Below are 17,500 nucleotides of genomic sequence, written 5' to 3'. Positions count from 1 at the left end.
TGCACCTTCGGGTGATGCGTCTAAAAATAGACACTTTATCTTTGCGGCGCACCCAAGCACACTTTTACTCGGCGGGGGTCAAAGGTTCATATATCGACCCTCGGACAATTAACAGCGCTTACCAATAAAAACGTTTCGTAACGCTGGTGTTGTTGTTTGTCTTCAACAGGACTTGAGAGTCAAGTTGGAGCATGAGAGAGAAAAACGGTAAGTTTTTTTAACTATTTTTTTATTTCCTCCTTCATCACCGCTTCAACTCTTCATTTTGGCAGCGCTTTTGTTTGGTGTGAGAGGAAGTCACACGATACCTCCACACCATCCAGTGTTCCCCCAGAATTTTTTTAGTTACGGTGGTGTCAATCCAGGGGGAAAGGGGGCGCCGCCCGGACAGGCGGACTGACGGGGAAGGGCTTGGGTGGGTGTAAGGAGCAGTTTAGTTTGGCCTGTCGACACCATCACGACCCCATCTCACCACAGTCTGGGGGGGCAAAAGACTACAGACTGTAATGAAGTAGGCCGGCTTCGTCGCATGAAGAACACAACAATTTTTGGCTTTTTTCCGCTCCGTATGCTGAGTGGCAATATACTTTATATATATGTCGATATTGTTTCCGTAAATTAAAAACAAAACAGTCCTAGTTACCCGAGATACTAAGTATGTCATTATTTTACTTAGTAAATATTGACTTATTAAGACAAAATAATGATGATAATAATGTAATGTGTCTTTATTTTGACTTAGTAAATATTGACTTACTAAGACAAAATAATGATGATAATAATTTAATGTGTCTTTATTTTGACTTAGTAAATATTGACTTACTAAGACAAAATAATGATGCTAATAATTGAATTTGTCATTTTTTTGACTTAGTAAATATTGACTCACTAAGACAAAATAATGATGATAATAATTTAATGTGTCATTTTTTTGACTTAGTAAATATTGACTCACTAAGACAAAATAATGACTAATCTCAAATTAATGACTCACTGTAAATAAACGTTTGCATTAAGCGTTTGAAAAAGAGTTAAAATTGGGGACACACGCTGACAACTCATCATAATTAATTTACAGGACAAAAAAATATATGTATTTTAAAATTATTTATTTATTCATTTATTTTCTAGGCCTTTAGTTTAGTCGGCCGCCTTAACAACAAAACGCTGCGGGAAAACCCTGCCATCCATCCATCCATTTTCTACCGCTTGTCCCTTTTGGGGGTCGCAATTTGTCCAACTGGAAGGCGCACCTAAAACTCAAAAAGTCAACGGTGCGCCTGACAATTTGAGTGACTCATTTTATTTGGGACACACTGCAATGATAGGTGTGACCAGTAGATGGCAGTCACACATAAGAGATACGTGTGGAGTGCCTTTTCAATGAACGAAACCAGAAAGTACCCGTCTATCCATTTTCTCCCGCTTGTCCCTTTTGGGGGTCACAATTTGTCCAACTGGAAGGCGCACCTAGAACTCAAAAAGTCAACGGTGCGCCTGACAATTTGACTGACTCATTTTATTTGGGACACAGTGCAATGATAGGTGTGACCAGTAGATGGCAGTCACACATAAGAGATACGTGTGGAGTGCCTTTTCAATGAACGAAACCAGCAAGTACCCGTCTATCCATTTTCTACCGCTTGTCCCTTTTGGGGGTCGCAATTTGTCCAACTGGAAGGCGCACCTAGAACTCAAAAAGTCAACGGTGCGCCTGACAATTTGATTGACTCAATTTATTTGGGACACAATGCAATTATAAGTGTGACAAGTAGATGGCAGTCACACATAAGAGATACGTGTGGAGTGCCTTTTCAATGAACGAAACCAGCAAGTACCCGTCTATCCATTTTCTACCGTTTGTCCCTTTTGGGGGTCGCAATTTGTCCAACAGGAAGGCGCACCTAAAACTCAAAAAGTCAACGATGCGCCTGACAATTTGATTGACTCATTTTATTTGGGACACACTGCAATGATAGGTGTGACCAGTAGATGGCAGTCACACATAAGAGATACGTGTGGAGTGCCTTTTCAATGAACGAAACCAGAAAGTACCCTTCTATCCATTTCCTACCGCTTGTCCCTTTTGGGGGTTGCAATTTGTCCAACTGGAAGGCGCACCTAGAACTCAAAAAGTCAACGTTGCGCCTGACAATTTGAGTGACTAATTTTATTTGGGACACAGTGCAATGACAGGTGTGACCAGTAGATGGCAGTCACACATAAGAGATACGTGTGGAGTGCCTTTTCAATGAACGAAACCAGCAAGTACCCGTCTATCCATTTTCTACCGCTTGTCCCTTTTCGGGGGTCGCAATTTGTCCAACTAGAAGGCGCACCTAGAACTCAAAAAGTCAACGGTGCACCTGACAATTTGACTGACTCATTTTATTTGGGACACAGTGCAATGACAGGTGCGACCAGTAGATGGCAGTCACACATAAGAGATACGTGTAGAGTGCCTTTTCAATGAACGAAACCAGCAAGTACCCGTCTATCCATTTTCTACCGCTTGTCCCTTTTGGGGGTCGCAATTTGTCCAACTGGAAGGCGCACCTAAAACTCAAAGAGTCAACGGTGCGCCTGACAATTTGAGTGACTCATTTTATTTGGGACACAGTGCAATGATAGGTGTGACCAGTAGATGGCAGTCACACATAAGAGATACATGTGGAGTGCCTTTTCAATGAACGAAACCAGAAAGTACCCGTCTATCCATTTTCTACCGCTTGTCCCTTTTGGGGGTCGCAATTTGTCCAACTGGAAGGCGCACCTAAAACTCAAAAAGTCAACGATGCGCCTGACAATTTGAGTGACTCATTTTATTTGGGACACAGTGCAATGATGGGTGTGACCAGTAGATGGCAGTCACACATAAGAGATACGTGTGGAGTGCCTTTTCAATGAACGAAACCAGCAAGTACCCGTCTATCCATTTTCTACCGCTTGTCCCTTTTCTGGGTCGCAATTTGTCCATCTGGAAGGCGCACCTAAAACTCAAAAAGTCAACGGTGCGCCTGACAATTTGATTGACTCATTTTATTTGGGACACACTGCAATGATAGGTGTGACCAGTAGATGGCAGTCACACATAAGAGATATGTGTGGAGTCCCTTTTCAATGAACGAAACCAGAAAGTACCCGTCTATCCATTTCCTACCGCTTGTCCCTTTTGGGGGTCGCAATTTGTCCAACTGGAAGGCACACCTAAAACTCAAAAAGTCAACGGTGCGCCTGACAATTTGAGTGACTCATTTTATTTGGGACACAGTGCAATGACAGGTGTGACCAGTAGATGGCAGTCACACATAAGAGATACGTGTGGAGTGCCTTTTCAATGAACGAAACCAGCAAGTACCCGTCTATCCATTTTCTACCGTTTGTCCCTTTTGGGGGTTGCAATTTGTCCAACTAGAAGGCGCACCTAGAACTCAAAAAGTCAACAGTGCGCCTGACAATTTGACTGACTCATTTTATTTGGGACACACTGCAATGATAGGTGTGACCAGTAGATGGCAGTCACACATAAGAGATACGTGTGGAGTGCCTTTTCAATGAACGAAACCAGCAAGTACCCATCTATCCATTTTCTACCGCTTGTCCCTTTTGCGGGTCGCAATTTGTCCAACTGGAAGGCGCACCTAAAACTCAAAAAGTCAACGGTGCGCCTGACAATTTGAGTGACTCATTTTATTTGGGACACAGTGCAATGATAGGTGTGACCAGTAGATGGCAGTCACACATAAGAGATACGTGTGGAGTGCCTTTTCAATGAACGAAACCAGCAAGTACCCGTCTATCCATTTTCTACCGCTTGTCCCTTTTGGGGGTCGCAATTTGTCCAACTGGAAGACGCACCTAAAACTCAAAAAGTCAACGGTGCGCCTGACAATTTGAGTGACTCATTTTATTTGGGACACACTGCAATGATAGGTGTGACCAGTAGATGGCAGTCACACATAAGAGATACGTGTGGAGTGCCTTTTCAATGAACGAAACCAGAAAGTACCCGTCTATCCATTTTCTACCGCTTGTCCCTTTTGGGGGTCGCAATTTGTCCAACTGGAAGGCGCACCTAAAACTCAAAAAGTCAACGGTGCGCCTGACAATTTGATTGACTCATTTTATTTGGGACACAGTGCAATGATAGGTGCGACCAGTAGATGGCAGTCACACATAAGAGATACGTGTGGAGTGCCTTTTCAATGAACGAAACCAGCAAGTACCCGTCTATCCATTTTCTACCGCTTGTCCCTTTTGGGGGTCGCAATTTGTCCAACTGGAAGGCGCACCTAAAACTCAAAAAGTCAACGGTGCGCCTGACAATTTGAGTGACTCATTTTATTTGGGACACAGTGCAATGATAGGTGTGACCAGTAGATGGCAGTCACACATAAGAGATACGTGTGGAGTGCCTTTTCAATGAACGAAACCAGCAAGTACCCGTCTATCCATTTTCTACCGCTTGTCCCTTTTGGGGGTCGCAATTTGTCCAACTGGAAGGCGCACCGAGAACTCAAAAAGTCAACGGTGCGCCTGACAATTTGACTGACTCATTTTATTTGGGACACACTGCAATGATAGGTGTGACCAGTAGATGGCAGTCACACATAAGAGATACGTGTGGAGTGCCTTTTCAATGAACGAAACCAGCAAGTACCCGTCTATCCATTTTCTACCGCTTGTCCCTTTTGGGGGTCGCAATTTGTCCAACTGGAAGGCGCACCTAGAACTCAAAAAGTCAACGGTGCGCCTGACAATTTGAGTGACTCAATTTATTTGGGACACAGTGCAATTATAAGTGTGACAAGTAGATGGCAGTCACACATAAGAGATACGTGTGGAGTGCCTTTTCAATGAACGAAACCAGCAAGTACCCGTCTATCCATTTTCTACCGCTTTATCCACTTAAATGCACTTTTTTTTTTTTTTTGGAATGCATGTTTTGTTTGAAGGCCTAATATAAATGAAAAACTTTGTGCTTTTTTTGAAAAGCAAAGGCTACTGGAATATTGAAAAAATGTCAATATTCAATAAAAAAATACCTTATTTGAAAAACATCCATCCATCCATCCATTTTCTACCGCTTATTCCCTTTCGGGGTCGCGGGGGGCGCTGGCGCCTATCTCAGCTACAATCGGGCGGAAGGCGGGGTACACCCTGGACAAGTCGCCACCTCATCGCAGGGCCCACACAGATAGACAGACAACATTCACACACTAGGGCCAATTTAGTGTTGCCAATCAACCTATCCCCAGGTGCATGTCTTTGGAAGTGGGAGGAAGCCGGAGTACCTGGAGGGAACCCACGCAGTCACGGGGAGAACATGCAAACTCCACACAGAAAGATCCCGAGCCTGGATTCGAACCCAGGACTGCAGGAACTTCGTATTGTGAGGCAGACGCACTAACCCCTCTGCCACCGTGAAGCCCTATTTGAAAAACATGTCTAAATATTTATTCTAGGCTATTTATGCAATGTAAAAAAAATGGTGAAAAACTGCATTTATTATTCGGTATTCGGCCTCCGGCCAAGCGTTTAAGTTTTATTCGGCTTCAGCCACAAATTTTCATTTCGGTGCATCCTTAATATATATATATATATATATGAATAATCCGGTCATGAAAGAGTGAATTTGCAGGCAGCATATCTCTTCCCCTTCGAGCTGTCCTGGATGAAATGATTTATTTTTTTCTCCCAATCATTTTGGAACTTGCAAGCATACTTATTCCTCTTACTCGTGGTCGCCCATGCCTCTTCTTCGTTCTTCCGCTTCGTCTCTGTTCTGTTTTCGGACATTACGACTTGCCATAGTTTGGAATCATTAGCTGCACCGTTTTTCTAAGATGCAGGGTTCAAAGCGTGGGGAAAAAAGCAGCGTCTTATATTTAAATTCTGTTGTTGCGCACTGATTTTAAATAATTAAGACTTCCGAACGCGCTTCAATAAAGACGTCCATTTAAAAGTACACTGCTTCACTTAATTTGTATTGTGGCGTCATGGGATATTCCTCGATACGGGTCTTGTCTTCGCTGTCGCCGTGACAACAGCTCCGCTCTTAACTCCCCCGCTGCCGTCTTTACAAGTTAGGCTCGCAGTAAATCCACGAGGTGCCGAATTCCAAACTCCTTAAGCTCTTAAATGAAGGAATATGTAAGAAATGCTTCATAAAGTATAAGAAAATAGTGCAAAGTATGAAAATGGAACTATTTTATGCATGTTTAGTGGCAGGAAATATTGTCTGTGTAACATTATTTTGCCCTGTTATTCTTATTTAACTACGGAAAGGATTTTTTGTAATGCAGTAATTGTTTACATTTTATTAATATATAGGTCGATATTGTTAATTGACATTTTTTTGACCTATGGAAAATAAGGAGCAGGAGAATACCATACCAACTTTATTTGTAAAGTCCTTTAAAAACAACCACAGTTGAAGAACAAAAGGCTGTACACCATAAAGAAATAGAGACCAAGGACCGACTAAAAATAACATTTAAAACATAAAATACACATTGAAAAAGCAAATACAAATTACCCAAAGAACAATTTGTTAGATATAAAGCAGTTAAAAACAGTTAAAAAAAAGTTAAAAACAGTTTAAAAGTCTCATGCTGTGTTAAAAGCCAGTGAATAAAAATGTTTTTTAAGAAGCGTCTTAACTAGAATATTATTATTTACTTGAAATGTAACTTCCTGTGATTATAATCTCTCAGCTATTAACTTAAGGCAGAAAGGAAATGTCAACATAAGCATGGAAAACACTCAACAAAATAGTAAAATCACACTGAACGCTTAAAAATAAGCTCTTAAAATGAAGGAATATGTAAGAAATGCTTCATAAAGTATAAGAAAATAGTGCAAAGTGTGAAAATGGAACTATTTTATGCATGTTTAGTGGCAGGAAATATTGTCTGTGTAACATTATTTTGCCCTGTTATTCTTATTTAACTATGGAAATGATTTTTTGTAATGCAGTAATTGTTTACATTTTATTAATATATTGGTCGATATTGTTAATTGACATTTTTTTGACCTATGGAAAATAAGGAGCAGGAGAATACCATACCAACTGTATTTATAAAGTCCTTTAAAAACAACCACAGTTGAAGAACACAGGGCTGTACACCATAAAGAAATAGAGGCCAAGGACCGACTGAAAATAATATTTAAAACATAAAATAGACATTGAAAAGCAAATACAAATTACCCAAAGAACAATTTGTTTGATATAAAGCAGTTAAAAACAGTTAAAAAAAGTTAAAAACCGTTTAAAAGTCTCATGCTGTGTTAAAAGCCAGTGAATAAAACTGGCTTTTAAGAAGAGTCTTAAATAAAATAGTATTATTTCTTTGAAATGTAACTTCCTGTGATTATAATCTCTCAGCTATCAACTTAAGGCAGAAAGGAAATGTCAACATAAGCATGGAAAACACTCAACAAAATAGTAAAATCACACTGAACACTTAAAAATAAGATCTTAAAATGAAGGAATATGTAAGAAAGGCTTCATAAAGTATAAGAAAATAGTGCAAAGTGTGAAAATTGAACTATTTTATGCATGTTTAGTGGCAGGAAATATTGTCTGTATAACATTATTTTGCCCTGTTATTCTTATTTAACTATGGAAAGGATTTTTTTGTAATGCAGTAATTGTTTAAATATTATCAATATATCGGTCGATATTGATAATTGTTGAGATTTTTATGACCTATGGAAAATAAGGAACAGGAGAATACCATACCAACTTTATTTGTAAAGTCCTTTAAAAACAACCACAGTTGAAGAACAAAGGGCTGTACACCATAAAGAAATCGAGGCAAAGGACCGACTAAAAATAACATTTAAAACATAAAATACACATTGAAAAAGCAAATACAAATGACCCAAAGAACAATTTGTTAGATATAAAGCAGTTAAAAACAGTTAAAAAAAGTTAAAAACAGTTTAAAAGTCTCATGCTGGGTTAAAAGCCAGTGAATAAAAATGGCTTTTAAGAAGGGTCTTAAATAGAATAGTATTATTTACTTGAAATGTAACTTCCTGTGATTATAATCTCTCAGCTATTAACTTAAGGCAGAAAGGAAATGTCAACATAAGCATGGAAAACACTCAACAAAATAGTAAAATCCCACTGAACACTTAAAAATAAGCTCTTAAAATGAAGGAATATGTAAGAAATGCTTCATAAAGTATAAGAAAATAGTGCAAAGTGTGAAAATGGAACTATTTTATGCGTGTTTAGTGGCAGGAAATAACGTCTGTGTAACATTATTTTGCCCTGTTATTCTTATTTAACTACGGAAAGGATTTTTTGTAATGCAGTAATTGTTTAAATATTATCGATATATCGGTCAAAATTGATAATTGTTGAGATTTTTATGACCTATGGAAAATAAGGAGCAGGATAATACCATACCAACTTTATTTGTAAAGTCCTTTAAAAACAACCACAGTTGAAGAACAAAAGGCTGTACACCATAAAGAAATCGAGGCAAAGGACCGACTAAAAATAACATTTAAAACATAAAATACACATTGAAAAGCAAATACAAATTACCCAAAGAACAATTTGTTAGAAATAAAGCAGTTAAAAACAGTTAAAAAAAGTTAAAAACAGTTTAAAAGTCTCATGCTGGGTTAAAAGCCAGTCAATAAAAATGGCTTTTAAGAAGGGTCTTAAATACAATAGTATTATTTACTTGAAATGTAACTTCCTGTGATTATAATCTCTCAGATATCAAGGCAGAAAGGAAATGTCAACATAAGCATGGAAAACACTCAACAAAATAGTAAAATCACACTGAACGCTTAAAAATAAGCTCTTAAAATGAAGGAATATGTAAGAAATGCTTCATAAAGTATAAGAAAATAGTGCAAAGTGTGAAAATGGAACTATTTTATGCATGTTTAGTGGCAGGAAATATTGTCTGTGTAACATTATTTTGTCCTGTTATTCGTATTTAACTATGGAAAGTATTTTTTGTAATACAGTAATAGTTTAAATATTATCAATATATCGGTCGATATTGATCATTGTTGAGATTTTTATGACCTATGGAAAATAAGGAGCAGGAGAATACCATACCAACTTTATTTGTAAAGTCCTTTAAAAACAACCACAGTTGAAGAACAAAAGGCTGTACACCATAAAGAAATAGAGACCAAGGACTGACTAAAAATAACATTTAAAACATAAAATACACATTGAAAAAGCAAATACAAATTACCCAAAGAACAATTTGTTAGATATAAAGCAGTTAAAAACAGTTAAAAAAAGTTAAAAACAGTTTAAAAGTCTCATGCTGTGTTAAAAGCCAGTGAATAAAAATGGCTTTTAAGAAGAGTCTTGAATAAAATAGTATTATTTACTTGAAATGTAACTTCCTGTGATTATAATCTCTCAGCTATCAAATTAAGGCAGAAAGGAAATGTCAACATAAGCATGGAAAACACTCAACAAAATAGTAAAATCACACTGAACACTTAAAAATAAGCTCTTAAAATGAAGGAATATGTAAGAAATGCTTCATAAAGTGTAAGACAATAGTGCAAAGTGTGAAAATGGAACTATTTTATGCATGTTTAGTGGCAGGAAATAACGTCTGTGTAACATTATTTTGCCCTGTTATTCTTATTTAACTACGGAAAGGATTTTTTGTAATGCAGTAATTGTTTAAATATTATCAATATATCGGTCAAAATTGATCATTGTTGAGATTTTTATGACCTATGTAAAATAAGGAGCAGGAGAATACCATACCAACTTTATTTGTAAAGTCCTTTAAAAACAACCACAGTTGAAGAACACAGGACTGTACACCATAAAGAAATCGAGGAAAAGGACCGACTAAAAATAACATTTAAAACATAAAATACACATTGAAAAAGCAAATACAAATGACCCAAAGAACAATTTGTTAGATATAAAGCAGTTAAAAACAGTTAAAAAAAGTTAAAAACAGTTTAAAAGTCTCATGCTGGGTTAAAAGCCAGTGAATAAAAATGGCTTTTAAGAAGAGTCTTGAATAAAATAGTATTATTTACTTGAAATGTAACTTCCTGTGATTATAATCTCTCAGCTATCAACTTAAGGCAGAAAGGAAATGTCAACATAAGCATGGAAAACACTCAACAAAATAGTAAAATCACACTGAACACTTAAAAATAAGCTCTTAAAATGAAGGAATATGTAAGAAATGCTTCATAAAGTGTAAGACAATAGTGCAAAGTGTGAAAATGGAACTATTTTATGCATGTTTAGTGGCAGGAAATAACGTCTGTGTAACATTATTTTGCCCTGTTATTCTTATTTAACTACGGAAAGGATTTTTTGTAATGCAGTAATTGTTTAAATATTATCAATATATCGGTCAAAATTGATCATTGTTGAGATTTTTATGACCTATGTAAAATAAGGAGCAGGAGAATACCATACCAACTTTATTTATAAAGTCCTTTAAAAACAACCACAGTTGAAGAACAAAGGGCTGTACACCATAAAGAAATCGAGGAAAAGGACCGACTAAAAATAACATTTAAAACATAAAATACACATTGAAAAAGCAAATACAAATGACCCAAAGAACAATTTGTTAGATATAAAGCAGTTAAAAACAGTTAAAAAAAGTTAAAAACAGTTTAAAAGTCTCATGCTGGGTTAAAAGCCAGTGAATAAAAATGGCTTTTAAGAAGGGTCTTAAATAGAATAGTATTATTTACTTGAAATGTAACTTCCTGTGATTATAATCCCTCAGCTATCAACTTAAGGCAGAAAGGAAATGTCAACATAAGCATGGAAAACACTCAACAAAATAGTAAAATCACACTGAACACTTAAAAATAAGCTCTTAAAATGAAGGAATATGTAAGAAATGCTTCATAAAGTGTAAGAAAATAGTGCAAAGTGTGAAAATGGAACTATTTTATGCATGTTTAGTGGCAGGAAATATTGTCTGTGTAACATTATTTTGCCCTGTTATTCTTATTTAACTATGGAAAGGATTTTTTGTAATGCAGTAATTGTTTACATTTTATCAATATATAGGTCGATATTGTTAATTGACATTTTTTTGACCTATGGAAAATAAGGAGCAGGATAATACCATACCAACTGTATTTATAAAGTCCTTTAAAAGCAACCACAGTTGAAGAACAAAAGGCTGTACACCATAGAGAAATCGAGGCAAAGGACCGACTGAAAATAATATTTAAAACATAAAATAGACATTGAAAAGCAAATACAAATTACCCAAAGAACAATGTGTTAGATATAAAGCAGTTAAAAACAGTTAAAAAAAAGTTAAAAACAGTTTAAAAGTCTCATGCTGGGTTAAAAGCCAGTGAATAAAAATGGCTTTTAAGAAGGGTCTTAAATAGAATTGTATTATTTACTTGAAATGTAACTTCCTGTGATTATAATCTCTCAGCTATTAACTTAAGGCAGAAAGGAAATGTCAACATAAGCATGGAAAACACTCAACAAAATAGTAAAATCACACTGAACACTTAAAAATAAGCTCTTAAAATGAAGGAATATGTAAGAAATGCTTCATAAAGTATAAGAAAATAGTGCAAAGTGTGAAAATGGAACTATTTTATGCATGTTTAGTGGCAGGAAATAACGTCTGTGTAACATTATTTTGCCCTGTTATTCTTATTTAACTACGGAAATGATTTTTTTTTAATGCAGTAATTGTTTACATTTTATTAATATATTGGTAGATATTGTTAATTGACATTTTTTTGACTTATGGAAAATAAGGAGCAGGATAATACCATACCAACTTTATTTGTAAAGTCCTTTAAAAACAACCACAGTTGAAGAACAAAGGGCTGTACACAATAGAGAAATCGAGGCAAAGGACCGACTAAAAATAACATTTAAAACATAAAATACACATTGAAAAGCAAATACAAATTACCCAAAGAACAATTTGTTGGATATAAAGCGGTTAAAAACAGTTAAAAAAAGTTAAAACAGTTTAAAAGTCTCATGCTGTGTTAAAAGCCAGTGAATAAAAATGGCTTTTAAGAAGAGTCTTAAATAAAATTGTATTATTTCTTTAAAATGTAACTTCCTGTGATTATAATCTCTCAGCTATTAATTTAAGGCAGAAAGGAAATGTCAACATAAGCATGGAAAACACTCAACAAAATAGTAAAATCACACTGAACACTTAAAAATAAGCTCTTAAAATGAAGGAATATATAAGAAATGCTTCATAAAGTGTAAGAAAATAGTGCAAAGTGTGAAAATGGAACTATTTTATGCATGTTTAGTGGCAGGAAATAACGTCTGTGTAACATTATTTTGCCCTGTTATTCGTATTTAACTATGGAAACAATGTCAACAATTAGCAAAATCAAATTGATCACTTAACAATAAGCTGTTAAAATGAAGGAATATGTAAGAAATGCTTTATAAAGTGTAAGAAAATAGTGCAAAGTGTGAAAATGTAAACATAGGGAAACATGGGAACTATTTTATAGCGGCAGGAAGTAACGTCTGTGTAACATTAATTTGCCTTGTTGTTATTTAACTATGGAAAGGATATTTTGTATATTAAATATTATCAATATATCGGTCGATATTGATAATTGTTGACATTTTTATGACCTATGGAAAATAAGGAATAGGAGAACAGTATTATTTATTTGAAATTTAGCTTCCTGTGATTATAAGCCCTCAGCTATCAATGCAGAAAGGAATCAGGTAAACACTCAATGTCAACAAAATAGTAAAATCACATTGAACACTTAAAAAAACTCTTAAAAATGAAGTAATATGTAAGAAATGCTTCATAAACTGTAAGAAAATATTGTGAAAATGTAAACAGAGAAACCTGAGAACTATTTTCTTATGTCTGTGTAACATTGTTTTGCCCTGTTATTCCTATTTAAAGATGGAAATTATTTTTTGTTGTGCAGTAATTGTTTAAATATTATTAATAAATCGACGATATTGATAATTATTGACTTTTTTATGATATATGGAAAATAAGGAGCTGGAGAATAATATGATTTATTCGAAATGTAACTTCCTGTGATTATAACCCCTCAGCTGTCAAGGCAGAGAGGAATCAGGTAAAGAATGTCAACAAAATAGTAAAATCCCATTGAACAATTAACAATAAGATCTTAAAAATTACGGCATATGTAAGAAATGCTTGATAAAGTTTAAGAAATGAGTGCAAAGTGTGAACTATTTTCTGCAGGTTTAGTGGCAGGAAATAAATTATTTGCCCTGTTATTTTTATTTAACTATGGAAAGGACTTTTTGTTGTGCTGCTATTATTTATATATTATTAATATATCCGTCGATTTTGTGAATTGCTGACATTTTTATGACCTATGGAAAATAAGGAGCAGGCAGAATAATATTATTTATTTGAAATGTAGCCTTACTCCCTGCGATGAGGTGGCGACTTGTCCAGGGTGTACGCTGCCTTCCGCCCAAATGCAGATGAGATAGGCTCCAAGGGACAAGCGGTAGAAAATGGATGGATGTGATCTTACTCTGAGAATAACCCCTCAGCTATCAAGGCAGAACGGAAATGTCAACACAAGCATGGAAAACACTCAAACAATGTCAACAAAATAGTAAAATCACATTGAACACTTAACAATAATAGCTCTTAAAATGAAGGAATATGTAAGAAATGCTTCATAAAGTGTAAGAAAATAGTGCAAAGTGTGAAAATGTAGAAACCTGAGAGCTATTTTCTGCAGGTTTAGTGGCAGGAAATGACTGCTGTGTAACATTATTTTGCCCTGTTTTTTTATGCAGTAATTGTTTAATTTTATTAATATATCGGTCGATATTGATAATTATTGCAATTTTTTTGACCTATGGAAAATAAGGAGCAGGCAGAATAATATTATTTATTTGAAATGTAGCCTTACTCCCTGCGATGAGGTGGCGACTTGTCCAGGGTGTACACTGCCTTCCGCCTGAATGCAGATGAGATAGGCTCCAAGGGACAAGCGGTAGAAAATGGATGGATGTGACCTTACTCTGAGAATAACCCCTCAGCTATCAAGGCAGAAAGGAAATGTCAACACAAGCATGGAAAACACTTAAAAAAATGTCAACAAAATAGTAAAATCACATTGAACACTTAACAATAAGATCTTAAAAATGAAGGAATATGTAAGAAATGCTTCATAAAGTGTAAGAAAATAGTGCAAAGTGTGAAAATGTAGAAACCTGAGAGCTATTTTCTGCAGGTTTAGTGGCAGGAAATGACTGCTGTGTAACATTATTTTGCCCTGTTTTTTTATGCAGTAATTGTTTAAATTTTATTAATATATCGGTCGATATTGATAATTATTGCAATTTTTTTGATCTGTGGAAAATAAGGAGCAGGCAGATTAATATTATTTATTTGAAATGTAGCCTTACTCCCTGCGATGAGGTGGCGACTTGTCCAGGGTGTACACTGCCTTCCGCCCGAATGCAGATGAGATAGGCTCCAAGGGACAAGCGGTAGAAAATGGATGGATGGATGGATGTAAACTTACTCTGAGAATAACCCCTCGGCTATCAATGCAGAAAGGAAATGTCAACACAAGCATGGAAAACACTTAAAAAAATGTCAACAAAATAGTAAAATCACATTGAACACTTAACAATATTAGCTCTTAAAATTAAGGAATATGTAAGAAATGCTTCATAAAGTGTAAGAAAATAGTGCAACGTGTGAAAATGTAGAAACCTTAGAGCTATTTTCTGCAGGTTTAGTGTTAGGAAATGACTGCTGTGTAACATTATTTTGCCCTGTTTTTTTATGCAGTAATTGTTTAAATTTTATTAATATATCGGTCGATATTGATAATTATTGCAATTTTTTTGACCTATGGAAAATAAGGAGCAGGCAGAATAATATTATTTATTTGAAATGTAGCCTTACTCCCTGCGGTGAGGTGGCGACTTGTCCAGGGTGTACCCTGCCTTCCGCCCGAATGCAGTTGAGATAGGCTCCAGCACCCACCACCCGCGACCCCGAAAGGGACAAGCGGTAGAAAATGGGTGGATGTAACCTTACTCTAAGAATATACTCCTCAGCTATCAAGGCAGACAGGAAATGTCAACACAAGCATGGAAAATACTCAAAAAATGTCAACAAAATAGTAAAATCACATTGAACACTGACAAGCGGTAGAAAATGGATGGATGGATGGATGTAACCTTACTCTGAGAATAACCCCTCAGCTATCAAGGCAGAAAGGAAATGTCAACACAAGCATGGAAAACACTCCAAAAATGTCAACAAAATAGTAAAATCACATTGAACACCGACAAGCGGTAGAAAATGGATGGATGGATGTAACCTTACTCTGAGAATAACCCCTCAGCTATCAAGGCAGAACGTAAATGTCAACACAAGCATGGAAAACACTTAAAAAAATGTCAACAAAATAGTAAAATCACATTGAACACTGACAAGCGGTAGAAAATGGATGGATGGATGTAACCTTACTCTGAGAATAACCCCTCAGCTATCAAGTCAGAACGTAAATGTCAACACAAGCATGGAAAACACTTAAAAAAATGTCAACAAAATAATAAAATCACATTGAACACTGACAAGCGGTAGAAAATGGATGGATGGATGTAACCTTACTCTGAGAATAACTCCTCAGCTATCAAGGCAGAGAGGAAATGTCAACACAAGCATGGAAAACACTCAAAAAATGTCAACAAAATTGTAAAATCACATTGAACACTGACAAGCGGTAGAAAATGGATGGATGGATGTAACCTTACTCTGAGAATAACCCCTCAGCTATCAAGGCAGAACGTAAATGTCAACACAAGCATGGAAAACACTCAAAAAATGTCAACAAAATAGTAAAATCACATTGAACACTTAACAATAAGCTCTTAAAAATAAGGAATATGTAAGGAATGCTTCATAAAGTGTAAGAAAATAGTGCAAAGTGTGAAAATGTAAATAGAGCCCATAAGGAAGTGTTTAACGCTCGACAATAATCATAAAATGACCCTTAAATATTATTTGCTTCTTCTCTTTTACGACGTACAATTGTGGGATCAAAACAAAGTCAAAGTACAGTCAATAGCACAGTTTCGGCCATTCTAGTCACGGTCGTTGTCTCCTTGATCAAGACACTTCCCCCTTGCTCCGGATGGGTCGTGGTTAGCGCCTTGAAGTACCTTGAAGGTGGAAAAACGCAATACACACATAACCGATTTGCCGTTTTACGTCGCTTGGAGTGACCGATGAAGAATCTCGTCCAACAGATGGCGCCATAGCACACACAATAAAACAACCTCTTTGTGTTTTTGCTTGTTTTTTTCAATTATATTATTTTAATCGTAGCCGCCAGCGAAGAAAAATCCATAGGTTGGTTGCTCCGTTTTATAAGCCGCAGGGTTTAAAGCGTAGGGAAAAAGTAGCGAAATTTACCGTATGAAATACTCTGTAGAGGTTTATTTATATAACTTACGTATTTCCTTGAATTGCCGCCGGGGCACTAATTATTTTAAAACCTCTTCTCACTCCGGAGCTTACCAAAGGCATGCGGTAAATTTAGACTTGCGCTTATAAATTTGAGTGTGATGTAAGGACTTTTAATTAAAAAAAACTTTATTATGGTCTTACCTTTACTTATAAATGAAGTCCATGCGCAGCTCCTTCTGATCAAAAGCATCGATAACTTGTTTATAGAAGTCTTCCTTATCTTTCTTCAGTTTTAAAAGTCTCTCTGTCTCGATGGAGATCTTCCTTTATTACCTCCTGCTTCGATTGAAAGTCCAGTTTAGAAAACTGTTTTATTTTAGATATGTAATCCTCCATAAAAGTGCAAGCTAGAGGAAAAAGTAAACGATCGCTTGTTGTCACTTCTTTTGCAGCCGAGTAGTCGCAAGAAGGATCACTAGCGCCCTCTACCACCAGGAGGCGGGAGTCATTTAATGACTCATATTTGACACACGCAGCTACGGTATATTAATAAAACATAGCTGCTTACTGTTCTTTTTAGCATATTCAGTAGCTTGGACCTTAAATCCTACTGAACAGCTCTTAATCTTCTTCCCTTTATGCGATTTCAAATGATTGAAATCAGCCTCCTCCATTTTGAAAATGATGACAGGTGACGTGTCACTCGTGACGTGACGAGTTTGACCCTGTGGAAATTCCAGGCATATGCTAATTATTTTGCGAAACAAGTTTGATCTGGCGGAAATCCTAGACATGCGCTAATGAAAATAATATTGTGCGAAATGAGTTTGACCCGGGGTTAATCCTGAGCCAGCGGTAATGCTAAGCTAAGCCGGCAGTAATTCTAGGCAGGCGCATACAATTCAAGGAAATACGGTATTTGTTTCCAAACGGTGTCTGTAAAAGGGCAGTAAAACGGATGATCAAACAAAACAGTAATCATGTTCATGGACCAACTAGTTGCGCAAGCTAGCTCTCCAATCACCTAAACAGACTCAATAACTCCACGGTGAACTTTTTGGGGAATTTACAGAGGA

The 17,500-nt window shown here is 36.1% G+C and overlaps 1 protein-coding gene across 1 annotated transcript in view; it reads left to right on the top strand.

Moving 5' to 3' along the window:
• Positions 1–17,500, top strand: part of map3k22 (mitogen-activated protein kinase kinase kinase 22) — a 128,158-nt gene that overhangs the window by 52,895 nt on the left and 57,763 nt on the right. Inside the window, exon 5 of the mRNA XM_061921267.1 lies at positions 170–207. Within this exon, the coding sequence (XP_061777251.1) occupies positions 170–207 (38 nt within the window). The remainder of the gene's footprint in view (positions 1–169; positions 208–17,500) is intronic.

This window comes from Nerophis ophidion, linkage group LG15 (genome assembly GCF_033978795.1).
Source record: "Nerophis ophidion isolate RoL-2023_Sa linkage group LG15, RoL_Noph_v1.0, whole genome shotgun sequence".
NCBI lineage: Eukaryota > Metazoa > Chordata > Actinopteri > Syngnathiformes > Syngnathidae > Nerophis > Nerophis ophidion.
This window is presented reverse-complemented; position numbering and strand designations above follow the sequence as displayed.